We start from the raw sequence: 13,807 nt of genomic DNA on the forward strand, positions 1-13,807 counted from the left end.
AATTTAGATCTGTAGTCGGTTGAAAGCGTACCAATTCTTTAGTGCGCGCAAGCTCTAATTACCGTACGTGGACCTGACGTAATTAAACGACCTTTGAACTGAATGAGGTGTTCTCCTCTTACTGGCGTGTACACATTTTTACACAGGCGGCGTCATCTGAAACAATTAGATATTAAAACATAATAAAAAAAAACGCAAGTAATCAGTCATTTGCTAACACCAAATGTTCTATTAAAAGCTTCAGTTGATATCACCGAGTGCATTGATCATGCGTTTTGTTTTAAACTGATAAAGGGCACGATTCCAAATCACCGCACTTGCTAGCTTGGCGTGTCGTCGTCGTCATTGGTCTTCAGTGTCCAATCAGCTCTCCAACACAGTGGACGATTGATTCTGTGTTCCATCGCGCAGCTGCTTGGCTCCACACGTGTTGCATCGCTTGTATTGCGGTCGCAAGTCGTATAGTTGTTGTTGTCGCGTGATTGATAGTATTCGCATTCGGTTGAAACTCATTGGGCAGGAACTGCAACAAAACAAGCGTGTCAGTTGAGAGAGTCGGTTGTTGTATTTGCGTTGTTTTGATTGGCGAACCAAGGGCGAATGTACAGAATCGAGAATGCAGCTGGGGAGTTTAATACTGACCGTACTGGACCCGTTCAAAATCATCCGTAAGTACCTGCTGAAGCCGTTGGCCGTGACCGGGATCGCGTACGCCGAGGAGTACAAACGAAGGACCAATGCCGGAGTGCAGTCGACGAAAAGCATACTGCTGAAGCTGATTGCGGCAGTGTTGGTCGGGTTCTCCATCGTGTGGGCTTCGATTTTCATGTATGCCTACTTCTACTACACATACATGCCGACCGTGTCGCACGTCAAAGATGTGTATCTCAACTACAGGTAAGCTCCCTAGATAAGTTTGAATGGTTGAAATGTTTCATTCACGGGTGAGAGCTTTTCTGCTTTATCAACAATAAGTCGTTCATATATTTGGAGTTTCTTTTGGAAATAATAACTAAACAGTTGTACACTACAAAAATAAGCAATCATCCATAGGGAAAAGTTATACAAAACAAAACTACACTGAGATATATATTAACTTAGTTATATTAACCCGTAGGCTGCAAAGCTTACTAAAAATTTTCAAACCGCTTAAAGGTGCAAAGAAAGCTGTTGTTCAATAAAATTTTGGGGTTCACTTTATTTCAAGTTATAGTTCAAATTGTGCAGGAAGCGTTATGGAGCACGAATATCTAGCATTGACAACAAGCGAGGGGAATCAATGTCATTCACCAGCAGTTTAGCTACAAACATCGCTTGTTGTATTTTCCGCCTTTTCGCAAGGGTGTCCATGCTAAGCAGTCTGCATCGATCTGGATATCGTCCCCTTAATGCTAGAACTAGGTAACTGGTTTTGCGAAATCGCAAGAAATTTGTTGATATTTGAAAGTACACCACAATAAACACAAGTTTGTCAATTGAAAATCGGAAAACACATATTGATTCAACTTTTAATACCAACAAAAAGTTTGTTTTATACCAGCATAACTTTTACCAGCCATTTTTATCCGCACTTTCCAAAACGAGTTACCTAGTTCTAGCATTAAGGGGGCGATATGCTGGAAGGTTAAGTGGACCACGCCAAGGTAAATGTCGAAGAGCCAATCGGATGAATCTACGCTGAACTCGTTCAATTCTTAGAGTTCAAGTAACATCATTTGGCGTCCAAACAACAGATGCGGTCTCGAGAATCGGTCGTACCAGCGCACAGTACAATGACTTCAAGCAGTGAGGATCAGTGAAGTCCTTGGCGATTTTTGCAATGAAGTCCAACTGACGATTTGCCTTGCCTATTATCGATGAAGAGTGCTTGTTAAACTTCAATTTCGGATCCGGTGTCACTTCTAAATCTGTTATTTCTTTCACCCGTTGAAGAATGGTTCCATTGATATGATAATCAAACCGAAACGGATGTTTCAAACGATGAAATGTCATAACGGAGCACTTCGGAATGCTGATAACTAATTAGTTCAGGTGACACCACTCAACAGACTGATCGATAAAATTTTGCAGACGATGACGATCGATCGAATCACCAAATAGATTTTCAGATCATCAGCATAGATAAGCCGGCAGTTTACACCTACTTTCGAAGCGACATCGTTGAAAAACAAAACAAGCAGCAAGGGGCCCAAATTACTTCCTTGAGGAACACCCGATGAAGTCGTCTCCCGGTCAGATAAGAGGCGAGCCACGATACAAGCTTGTTGGATGCACTGAAACGAAATAGCTTGGTCAGAAGAATGTTATGACAGTTTTGTCAAAGGCCGCCTTCAGATCAGTGTATATAACATCAACCTGAGCGTGGTCCTTCATAGCAGCTAGGCAGGTGTTGGTGAAGATGAGCAAATTCGTAGCAACAGATCTTCCAGGCATAAACCCATGCTGATCAGTTGAAATGTAGTGTTTCGACTTTCTAAGAAAAACTTCACTGACGATGATTTCAAAGAGCTTCGATACGGCTGACAAGCTGGTTATTGCTCGGTAGTTCTTAACATTTCTTCTATGTATCACCTTTTTTAAAAACGGGGAACATAAAGGACTGCTCCCAGATCTCCGGAAACACGCCATCATTGAGGAACCTGGTGAAAATGACGGATAGCGGCTTGGCCAGAACGGGCACAACGACACAGCAATACCGATGGAATGCCATCAGGGCCTGCAGAAAGCGAACTTTTATTTTTTTGGCGCCGGCGATAACCATGGCAGGAGTAACTGTGAAAGGAGTCAGACTAATAAAATCCAACGGAACACTTAAGGAGGCAGACTCAGCGTGATTTTCAGAAGCAGGAGATTGGTCGAACACAGAAGCAAAGAACTTAGCGAACAGTTCGCAACACTCCGCAGATGAATGCGCCTTCACATCATCGTACACCACATTCCTTGTGATAGTCGGATCTTTCCTCTTGCTGTTGACGAACTTCCAAAAGCTTTTTGGATTCTGTCGAAGAGTAGTTTGCACTAGTGTGTTTTTGGAGGCAACGTCGAAATGCCGCTTTTTTCATTTGGTTAGGCCGCGAGCGCGTCGTCGTCGTCGTCGTCTATTTCACAGTGCTCGTCTTCGTACGGGGCAGTTTAGTGTGTTTTTGGAGGCAAAGTCGAAATGCTGGAGTGTGCGGTGGACGCGTCGTGGATCGAGTCGGTTCCGAATTTTTCGCTTCCCGTCGGCGCTAGTTCCCAATACACTTTAAGTTGATAATACTTATTTTCTTTCATTTTTGCATTTACACAAAAGAGTGAAAAGTCGCGTTCAGTGTATTTCTGTGTGGAATAGACTAAAGGTTTCTGCTCCCTGGTGGAGTGGAGACGCGCGATAGAATTTTCTTTTTGGCTAGTTTTTGCGTCGAAAAGTGGTCGGTTGTTAACGGCGGTTTGTGTATATTGATCCATTGTCAAATCATATCACTAACCATAGGTGACTCCCGGACTGACAATGTACCTTGCCCTACTAACAAAAAAATTCCTTCTTGAGACAAGCGTGGAGATGCAGCGATTCGCGGTCTTTATAACAACGTTTGTCTTACTAACATTCCCAACTAACAATCACTCATTTAACAGGCACCATTATGACGAATTAATTCAGCATAATTTTGAATAACATTTGAATTATTTTCACCTACAACCTTTGTTCGGGTTTTGTTCACACAAATTTGGAGAAGCTATAAAGCATCATGTTGTGCACCAACTTAATTTTTTGTTGTTCAAAGCGTTTTACAAATGTACAGGAAAGTTGTTATTCAGCTTTGGCAAAAATGACTGAAAATAAATAAAATGCAAAAATGTTGAACTCTCACGAGAGTAATTATTTGCTCTCATGTTGAGAACACCTATTATGAAATGAGAATTACATATAAAATTACCTAAATCCGGATTAGAACTCGAGACCTGTCGATTGCCAGCCGCATGCCTTCCTATCTGCGCCATCCTAGAGATGGTGAGATGCAGCACCCAAAGCAAAACATAATCTTCCCATGACTCAATAATGATCACTCCTGAACTTGTGTTCAGCAGTGGTGAATTAGCACAGCACGTTGTAATCAACTGAACAACGCCTTATACTCAACAGCTGTTCAGCCCAAAACACGTGTTTTCCATTCTGATTCCGCTGTCAGTATTTTTATCGCACGGTGAGAAAACTTGTATCGAATGCGGCCAAAAAGTGTTGGTCCTTATTGAAGATATTGTTTCCAGACGTACTAATTGCGATATGAATATGTTTTTATTTTTATTATTAAATATCGATCTTTAAAAATGTATGACAATATGTGGTGCAGGTAATCTACTCATGCTCAGTCGAAGGTCCGTTAAGCAATTTTTTTATATATGCTTTTATCATGGAATCTTGATGTTGTGTTGAATAAATAGTGCATAAGGATGTTTAGGGATACTTGAAATGTGTCGACTTCTGAATGTTGTTTGGTTGTCTAGGGGACTGTGGGAACAATATTCAGTAAACAGACAGCATTGAAATGTCAAATGCATCGATCCAAGCGTCTCGTAAAATCGAACTGCTGCGGAAGATAAAACATATAATAATCAAGGTACAAGATATCTTTTACAGACTAATAATAATAAATAAATGTCTCATTTTTACGTTCATTACGTCTCTTGGCACTCAATGTTAAACTACATATATAATTTTATTCTGTTTTATTTTATGTGATTCGTTTAAAATAATGGTTTTTTAATAACTTGGTTGTCTAAACAGTTTTAGCCATGATTTATCCCATAATCCGAACAAAGTTCCGAGTCAAACTATGACGGGCTGAAGGCGTTTATTTGACAAGTGAAAGGCACATTGTTCAGGAGCATATGCTTATTGATACATCAGCTTAATAAGATGCAGACAAATGTTTTGTTAAACTCTTTTGTTAAGGAATCAATGCTTGTCGAATAAATTTCTTGTTAAGCTTTTGAAAAGTGCTTTAATTTATCATTGTTGATACCGATGAGGAAAGTCGAACATTGACTACATTCTCAATTGAAAATTCATTTAAACAGTAATGTGTAGAGCATAATTTTAGTTCAGCTATCATTACCATTATTAAGCAACAATTCAGCAAGCTTGCTTGTTTGTGACTTGCAATTGTTAGTTGGGTTCCCTCCCATCCTCGATGACCGTAAGGACGTGGCCGGCGCCGTTATTGACCTTATTAAAGTTGAGAGCTCTCGAACTGTGCACATTGAGAATAGTAAGCTAGTCCCAAGGCCTATTCATTGGTTCCTTGTGCAATTTCGATTGCTCTGGTCAATCACGGAGTAGCAACTACGAATTGTGCGGTCATCTGTGCTCGCTCATGCTCATGCTCTGTCGAAGATTAGTTTGCACTCTCATAACGTGCGCTATGTACAGTGCTGCATTCAAACTCCGATACGTATTGCTAGCACGCTGAAAATTAAGCTTACTTTTTTTGGGTACGATGTTTTCGTTGGCAAGCATTTTTCTCTCGTTTTAGTTTCCGAAGTAATGGGGTACTCCAGGCTGGCGTGAAGAGTCTTCTACGGAGAGGATCAAGTCTTTCTGCGATGGGCATATAAGGGGGCGTCCATAAATGACGTAGCTTTTTTTGAGCGATTTTTAATACCCCCCTCCCCCCTCGTAGCATTTCATCACAAATTCAGACACCCCCCCTCTATAAATGACGTAGCTTGTTAAACACCCCCACCCCCCTCAACGAAATTTTCATGTAAAAATAACTCGAATTAAGCTCTGATTTCAATTTTAACTTGTATGCTAATAGAATAATATGAAAAAAAAAACAACAATAACAAGAAACATTGCCGACTGCCAGGCTCAGATCGCCGACATCAAGACCATAGATGCAACCAGTGGAGATTATCACCAAAGCTAATGACTCAATAAACCACCCATCGTTCTGCTACCATATTAGCCCAGAAGCTCTTCCGAAGATATTAGTTTGTTCACTAATAAATCTATTAAGAATATCAAATTGATTTCATTTGAATAAAACTCACCACGACATTCGAAGGACCCTGCAGGAGTTTCTTCTAAAATTCTTACAGCAGTTCATTTTGGAATTCCTAGAGAAGTTCATTTTGGTATTCCCATTTTTGAGAATGTCTCCCTTTTTAGTTCCTCCAGCACTTCCTTCTGGGATTTCTCCAAGGATTTTTTTTGGTATTCCGTTAGAAAATTCCTCCTTATTGTATTCCTTCACTGCCGTTCTATGCATGGTTGTCCCATGTTATATGGAATTCCCATATAAGATGGGACATTTATGCGTAGGACGGCAGTTCAGGAGTTCCTTCAAAGATCCCTCCAATAATTCATTCCGGAGTTCCTTCTTAGATTCCTCCAAAAGCTCCTCCTGAGATTTCTCCAGGAGTTTTATTTTTCTAAGGCTTTTCTTAAAGTTTATCCATGGTTTCCTTCAGGAGCTCTTTCAAGGTTTTTTCTCCTCTCTTCCAACAGCAGTTTCTTTAGACATCTCTACAGGGATTTTAACCGGAATTTCTTTTGAGATTCCATCAGAACTTCTTTCTGTGTTTCCTAAAAAAGTTCCTTTCGGGATTCCTCCAGGAGTTCCTTCTTGGCTTCCTTCAGGAATTCACTCAGATATACATTCCAAGATCTCGGTAAGTAACGCCTCCAGTATTCTTTCAAAACCCTCCCAGGAGTTACTTCTGTGATTCCTCCATGAGTTCCTTTTTGGATTCCTTCAGGAATTCCTTCCTGGGTTCTTCTGGGATTCCTCGAGGACTTCCTTCTAGGATTTTTTTCCCGGGACTCCTTCAGTAACTTTTTCCAGCATCCCTCCATTCACTCCATCCAGGATTCCTCCAGGATATCTTAGAATTCTGCGAGGAATCCCTTTACGGATTCCTCCCATAGTTGATTCTGGAATTCCTCCAGGATTTTCTTTCTTAGATTTCACCAGGAGTTATATCCAGATAATCTTTTGTGATTCCCCAAAAGTTATTTTCGGGATTGCTTCAGAAATTCCTTACGGGATTCTTTCAATTATTTCTTCCGTGCTTTCTTCAGAAACTAAACCAGGAGTTCCTTCTGACAATCTACAAATATCTCCATCTAAGATTCATCCAGAAGTTTATTCAAGGTTTCTCCGAAAGCTTCATCTAAATTGCTCCAGGTATTCCTCGCGAAATTGTTTTTGAAATTCCTCTATTTCCTTCTGAAATTCTTCTGGAAGTTCCTTCAAGGATTCCTTTTGAGATCCCTCCAGATCCTTTTGGAATGTTTTCAGAAGTTTTATTTTTCTGGGATTCCCAGTAGGAATTCCTGTGGAAATGTTATCCTTCTCCTGTTTGGGAAACCCATAAAGAACACAATGAGAAATTCCATACAAAGTTGCTAGAGGAGTTCCTTAAGAAATTGTTGGATTAATTCTTCGAGGAAGTCCTGTAGAAACTATATAAGGAACTCTTGGAATCTTGCCGTAATGCCAAAAGCTTAGAAAATTTTTCCTTTGTTACCTTAGCGGCGTGCAGTGCCCTCTATATCAAACAGCAAACTATTGGTCTTGAGAAGCATTACAGCGAAATTGATATTTGTCTGCATACACAATTTATTATTTTTTACGCATTTTTTACCACTTTTTCAGATACAGTTGTTGCGTCCGTTAGCTGCATGTCTTATGACATGAAGTCGGCATTTATGTCCATTATTTGTTATTTACAATAATGTGAATGGAAAAAAAAATCATGCATTTTTTTTATTTACTGGATAATAATACTTAATGCGAGTAAAAAGTTTTATTTTTATTCTTAATCACTTAACCTAATGTACAGCTCTATTGTCCACTGGGGCACTACGTGAGCAATTTCAATTGACAGCTGCACTTACATTTTTGTACAGCGCCTAGATTCTATTCTACTTTATCGAACTGGTTGCCTTTCTGCTGCTTTCACTTTTTCTACTTTATACCTAGTATAATGATGAGCACAAGGATGATGATGGATGGCCGTTGTTCCTTTCCAGTCCGATTGGGGGTCCATTATGAGTAGCAGTTCGCCGATGTCCAGGTATCCGGGTCCGTTTGAGCCATGGGGCTCAGAAGAGGGTCAGTGTCAGTTGCTCTCGGGGGAAAAGCAACTGACGAAAAATTGCAAGTGCCGGGGCTGGGAATCAAAACCATGACCATCCGCATATGAAGCGAACTACGCCACGGGCCCCGGCAGAGTAGTAAAAAGTTTATTAATTATGAAATATTTTTTTCTATAGGCCTAGTAGAAAGCTACGTAGCATACCACAAACCCCTACCCCCCTATCGTCACACTTCGTCACAAAATCACAAACACCCCCCTCCCCCCCAAAAAGCTACGTCATTTATGGACGACCCCAAGAATATTTCCACACACTAATGTCGAGAAGCGCCGTGTAACGTTTTTTTTTCTTTTCTACCAGTTAACCTTAAAAACCATCATGGTCCAACACTCTTACTTTTTTTCCGAGGCGATGCATGAAAATTTACCATACTTTTGAACAACGTGAATTGATGTGTATTTGTTTTTTTTCCAAAACGCATCTACTTATACATTTACAGAAGGGTCACCCATACAATTGGACGTGATAACCTTAATGGCCGGTGGTTACATGGTAGACTAGTTCCAACAGGTTATACAGTCGAGTCTCTTACTAAACGAATTCCTATTAAACGGACTCCTATTAAACGAACTCCTACTAGACAGGGGTGAGCGTTATAGGAGACTAAGAGCTTATGGGATTTCGGCATTTTGGGGGTGTGGTCTATTATCTCGGGTGTGTTAAGAGTTAACGCAATACTTTCTTCGGCAAAGTTTTAGGGCTTGATAAGATCTACCATTTAGAACTTTGGTTCATATGATTAGTTGCCAATTTGGCCGCTAGAGGGACCATCAACAATTTGATGCTAAATTGCACTACGGGAGCCATATCAGGTTGTCAAGCAAACGTTACGATATGCGACAGCTCAAGACCCTGATAATTTGGAAGGATAGTGTCTTCGGGAAAGTTGTTGGGTACGCCAATAACTTACTGACGATGAGTTGCGAAGTTCGAAATTCCTCCACTGGGCGGCGCTAGTGAGCAAGTAAAATTTCAAAACCTCATTATCTCAGAATCCCGATAACTTAGGAAGATGGTGTCTTCGGCAAAGTTGATCAGTGTGACATGAACTTACATAAAAATAAACAATTGTTTAGCAATTCTGCCACTAGGCGGCGCTAGTGAACATGCAAATTTTAGAAAACTCATAGCTCAGAATCCTGATAACTTAGAAAGTTGGTGTCTTCGGCAAAGTTGATCAGTATAACATTAACTTACATAAAAATAAACACTTGTTTCGCAATTCTGCCACTAGGCGGCGTTTACCGGGTTTTTTCGTCTTTTTTCGATATTTTTGGCTGTTTTTCGGCTTGGCAAAACTAGTGTCGCTCCCCTCGATAACTTAGAAAGTTGATGTCTTCGGAAAAGTTGATCAGAATGACAAGAACTTACATAAAAAAACACTTGGTTCAAAATTCTGCCACTAGGAGGCGCTAGTGAACTTTCAAATTTTAGAAATCTCATAGCTCAGAATCCTGATAATTTAGGAAGTTGGTGTTTTCGGCAAAGTTGGTCAGTATGACATAAACTTACATAAAAATAAACATTTGTTTCGCAATTCTGCCACTAGGCGGAGTTTACCGGGTTTTTTCGTCTTTTTTCGATTTTTTTGGCGGTTTTTCGGCTCAGCAAAACTATTGTCGCTCCCCCCAATAACTTAGAAAGATGGTGTCTTTGGCAAAGTTGATCAGAATGACATAAACTTACATAAAAATAAACAATTGTTTAGCAATTCTGCCACTAGGCGGCGCTAGTGAACATACAAATTTTAGAAATCTCATAGCTCAGAATCCTGATAACTTAGAAAGTTGGTGACTTCGGCAAAATTGATCAGAATGACATAAACTTACATAAAAATAAACAATTGTTTTGCAATTCTGCCACTAGGCGGCGTTAGTGAACATGCAAAGGCGAAAAACCGCCAAAAAAGTCGAAAAAAGACGAAAAAACCCGGTAAACGCCGCCTAGTGGCAGAATTGCGAAACAAATGTTTATTTTTATGTAAGTTTATGTCATACTGATCAACTTTGCCGAGAACACCAACTTCCTAAGTTATCAGAATTCTGAGCTATGAGATTTCTAAAATTTGTAAGATCACTAGCGCCTCCTAGTGGCAGAATTTTGAAACAAGTGTTTATTTTTATGTAAGTTTATGTCATTCTGATCAACTTTGCCGATGACACCAACTTTCTAAGTTATCAGGATTCTGAGCTATGAGATTTCTAAAATTTGCATGTTCATTAGCGCCGCCTAGTGGCAGAATTGCGAAACAAGTGTTTATTTTTATGTAAGTTCATGTCATACTGATCAACTTTGCCGAAGACATCATCTTCCTAAGTTATCGGGATTCTGAGATATGAGGTTTTAAAATTTTACTTGCTCACTAGCGCCGCCCAGTGGAGAAATTTCGAACTTCGCAACTCATCGTCAGTAAGTTATTGGCGTACCCAACAACTTTCCCGAAGACACTATCCTTCCAAATTATCAGGGTCTTGAGCTGTCGCATATCGTAACGTTTGCTTGACAACCTGATATGGCTCCCGTAGTGCAATTTAGCATCAAATTGTTGATGGTCCCTCTAGCGGCCAAATTGCCAACTAATCATATGAACCAATGTTCTAAATGGTAGATCTTATCAAGCCCTAAAACTTTGCCGAAGAAAGTATTGCGTTAACTCTTAACACACCCGAGATAATAGGCCACACCCCCAAAATGCCGAAATCCCATAAGCTCTTAGTCTCCTATTAAGCGGATTCCTATTGCGCCCCCCGACCAGTGATCTTATAAGAGTCTCGACTGTATACCTAGGAGTGTATTCAAAAGCGCGTATCGACCTCGAGAAGGCTCAGCCTCATAAGTCGTGGAGTCACAGTACGGGATACTAAGGTGGATAGCTTGACTGCAACGGAAGGCAGAATCCATGGGTACGATCGGTGATGCTGGCCTAGGGTTAAGGGTTGTCTGATCAACAGACGTTACGAGCTGGATTACTGGAGGTACTCGACGGCGGAAGCTTAGAGCCAGGAGGAGCGTAGTAGTGCATGGAGCGTGAAATAACTGTTGCAAAGGTGCTTGTTGATAGAAGGAGCTCGATAGCCAAGAGAAACATGGTAGCCGGGAGGAGTACAGTTACCAGGAGAAGATCGGAGTATAATGTATTCAAGCGTTGGAGTTGGGCCCCTTGAACATGGCTTGGAGTGAGGAGAAGCTTAAAGCTAGGAAAAGGTGATGGTAGTAAGAAGGTCGGAATGCCAGGGAAGAGTATTGGGATATAGGGTATGGGATCATTTGGGCAGGAGGACCTATTTTGGGCACTTGCTTCCCTAATTTCACAGAAATCTGAGTAAACAGTATTTACTTAGCCTCATTTATATGGCCTACTAACTGTCCCGGCAAACGTCGTACTGCCTGCCTACTGTGTTTTTGTCTTACAGCTCCCTCCGCAATTTTAATCTGTATGGGAGCCCCCCTTTCCAGAGATCGCATGAGTCTCACACTATGCTAAGAATCGTCTCGGCACCAAAAGTACTCACATACAAAGTTTCACGCCGATCGGTTCATTAGTTTCCGAATCCATAATGGTCAGAAAACAGATTGAGTTTGTTGCAGAGTTAGGATAAAACCAAATCAGGATGTGTCGCCCCCTCGCGTTGATCTGAGTGTTTAGTTCTTAATAGTTTAGACATCCTCACTTTGGGTCTCCAGTTAGCCTAGTGGTTAAGGCTGTGTGGATCGCCAATCTGGAGACGGCTGTTCGATTCCCGTTCTGGTTGGGAAAAAAATCTTGACTCCCTAGGCATAGTATAGTGTATCATTGTATTTGCCACACAATGTAGAAATTCATGCAATGGCAGGCAAAGAAAACCCTTCAATTAATAACTGAGGAAGTGCTCTAAGAACACTAAGTGGAAGAGAGGCAAGCCAAGTTCTAATACGAACGTCCAGCCATAAAGAAAAAGAAGATGAATCCTCGCCTTTCTAGGACATGAAGTGCTATTACTTGTAGGAGTGGAGCACTGAGCCCAGGGTTAGAACTGGAGAGCAATTTACCGCTTGTCGTGTTCCAGCTCAGTTTTGTGTTAATCTTCCTTAGTTCTGATGAAACTGTTTTATAAGCGTGTACGAGTATTGCAACGTTCAACTAAAAGCTTTCTACATTCGGACATGTGTACTTACGTGTAGACGATCCTCGTAATCTGATGTTCCCTTATTTCAGAGACTGCCTTTCCGAGCAAAAGTGTCTCGGATATCCCTCCGACACAGTAGTTTTAACTAAGAAGCAACAATTTCTGATGGTAGGACAAGCCTACAAAGTCACCCTGTACCTCGAAATGCCAGAATCCGTTCAAAATGACAACACAGGTAACATCTGTCTATTTGGGTGCAAACATGAGACAGTCAAATTCAACCCATTCTGCAATTGCAGGCATGTTCACTGTTTGCGCAACAATGCAGAGCCGCAGCTCCGCCGAGTTCTCCGTCAAGTCCTGTCGACTTTCGATGGTACACTTCAAGTCCGGTCTACTGAAAATGATGACCACGGTGATGTTGGCACCGTTTTACATTCTTGGCTACCGGGAGGAGAAACAAACGGTGGCAATCGATTTGTTCACCCATTTCGAAGACAGCCAAGCCCATCCGGTGACCAGCGTTGACGTTGCGATCCTATCGCGGGACATACAGTTCTACTCGGCGCAGCTTCATATTACTGCGAATTTCTCCGGCTTGCGCTATGTGATGTTCAACTGGCCAATAGTGTCTGCAGCTATAGGTTTGTTCAATCGATGCAGGAATTTCATAGAATAGTATTCCATAAACACTTCTCTTCCTTTTTCAGGTATTCTAACGAACTTGTTTTTCATTGTGATCATTTGCGTGTTGAGTTGGTACCACTGGGACGACACAGAATGGCTAGTCGAGATAAAAGACCGGTACCATCAAATGCTGAAAAGTACACCGATCCGAGCTGGCGGACTTCAAGGTTTAACAGAACCAGTGCTAGCGTTACCCAAAGAAGAATTGCAAGAAAAACCAGAGGAAATTGAAGAAGTGTCAAGCTTCAAAGATGATCTAGGGCTGGCGACGTAGTACTTCAAATGCTGCGGGGTGTTATTTAATTGGTGTTAGGAGAGTTGTTATCGCTTAATAAATATTCAGCATGCACATATTTAAAACAGTTTTAAATAAAAAGCAAGATAAATTGTCATTATTCTGTTCTGTTTCTGTCTTGACCAAGGTCTTGACTAACTGTAGACATAGGTAACGTTTAGCCATAAGCTAAGTATCCATAACGATTTGATCAAATTTTCTTAATCATAGCAAAGAAAATTGTTAATCTCTGTGGACTCTTCTGAAAACTTCTTGGGGCAGTCGTCAGCTGGAACAAGTCTGGATTATTTTTACACAGATCTTACAGTTATACATAGTATTTCGGAGGATCGGGCCCAAAACGAATCCCTGTGAAACACTTCTCTTCCTGAGACTGAGGCACCCTTAATCTGTATAACAAATCGAGGATTTCCTCTTCTCTGTTGCTTCTGCGCCGTCTTCATAGCATCCACAACAATTCAGATAGCTTCTACTGTAGACCTACCTTTCCGGAATCCAAACTGTATCTCTGACAGCCCGGTATTGCACTTTGTGAATTTCGTAAGCCTCTTTACGACAACTCTTTCCAGTGCTTTG

The 13,807-nt window shown here is 41.0% G+C and overlaps 1 protein-coding gene across 1 annotated transcript; it reads left to right on the forward strand.

The window, feature by feature from the left end:
- Positions 1-329: 329 nt before the first annotated feature.
- LOC115254068 (seipin) lies at positions 330-13,328 on the forward strand. Its single transcript, XM_029863018.2, has 4 exons — positions 330-897; positions 12,339-12,484; positions 12,549-12,893; positions 12,960-13,328. Exons 1-4 carry the CDS (start codon positions 617-619, stop codon positions 13,208-13,210), a joined length of 1,023 nt encoding a protein of 340 aa, XP_029718878.2. The 5' UTR covers positions 330-616; the 3' UTR covers positions 13,211-13,328.
- Positions 13,329-13,807: the final 479 nt, after the last annotated feature.

Source organism: Aedes albopictus, chromosome 3 (assembly GCF_035046485.1).
Source record: "Aedes albopictus strain Foshan chromosome 3, AalbF5, whole genome shotgun sequence".
Lineage (NCBI taxonomy): Eukaryota > Metazoa > Arthropoda > Insecta > Diptera > Culicidae > Aedes > Aedes albopictus.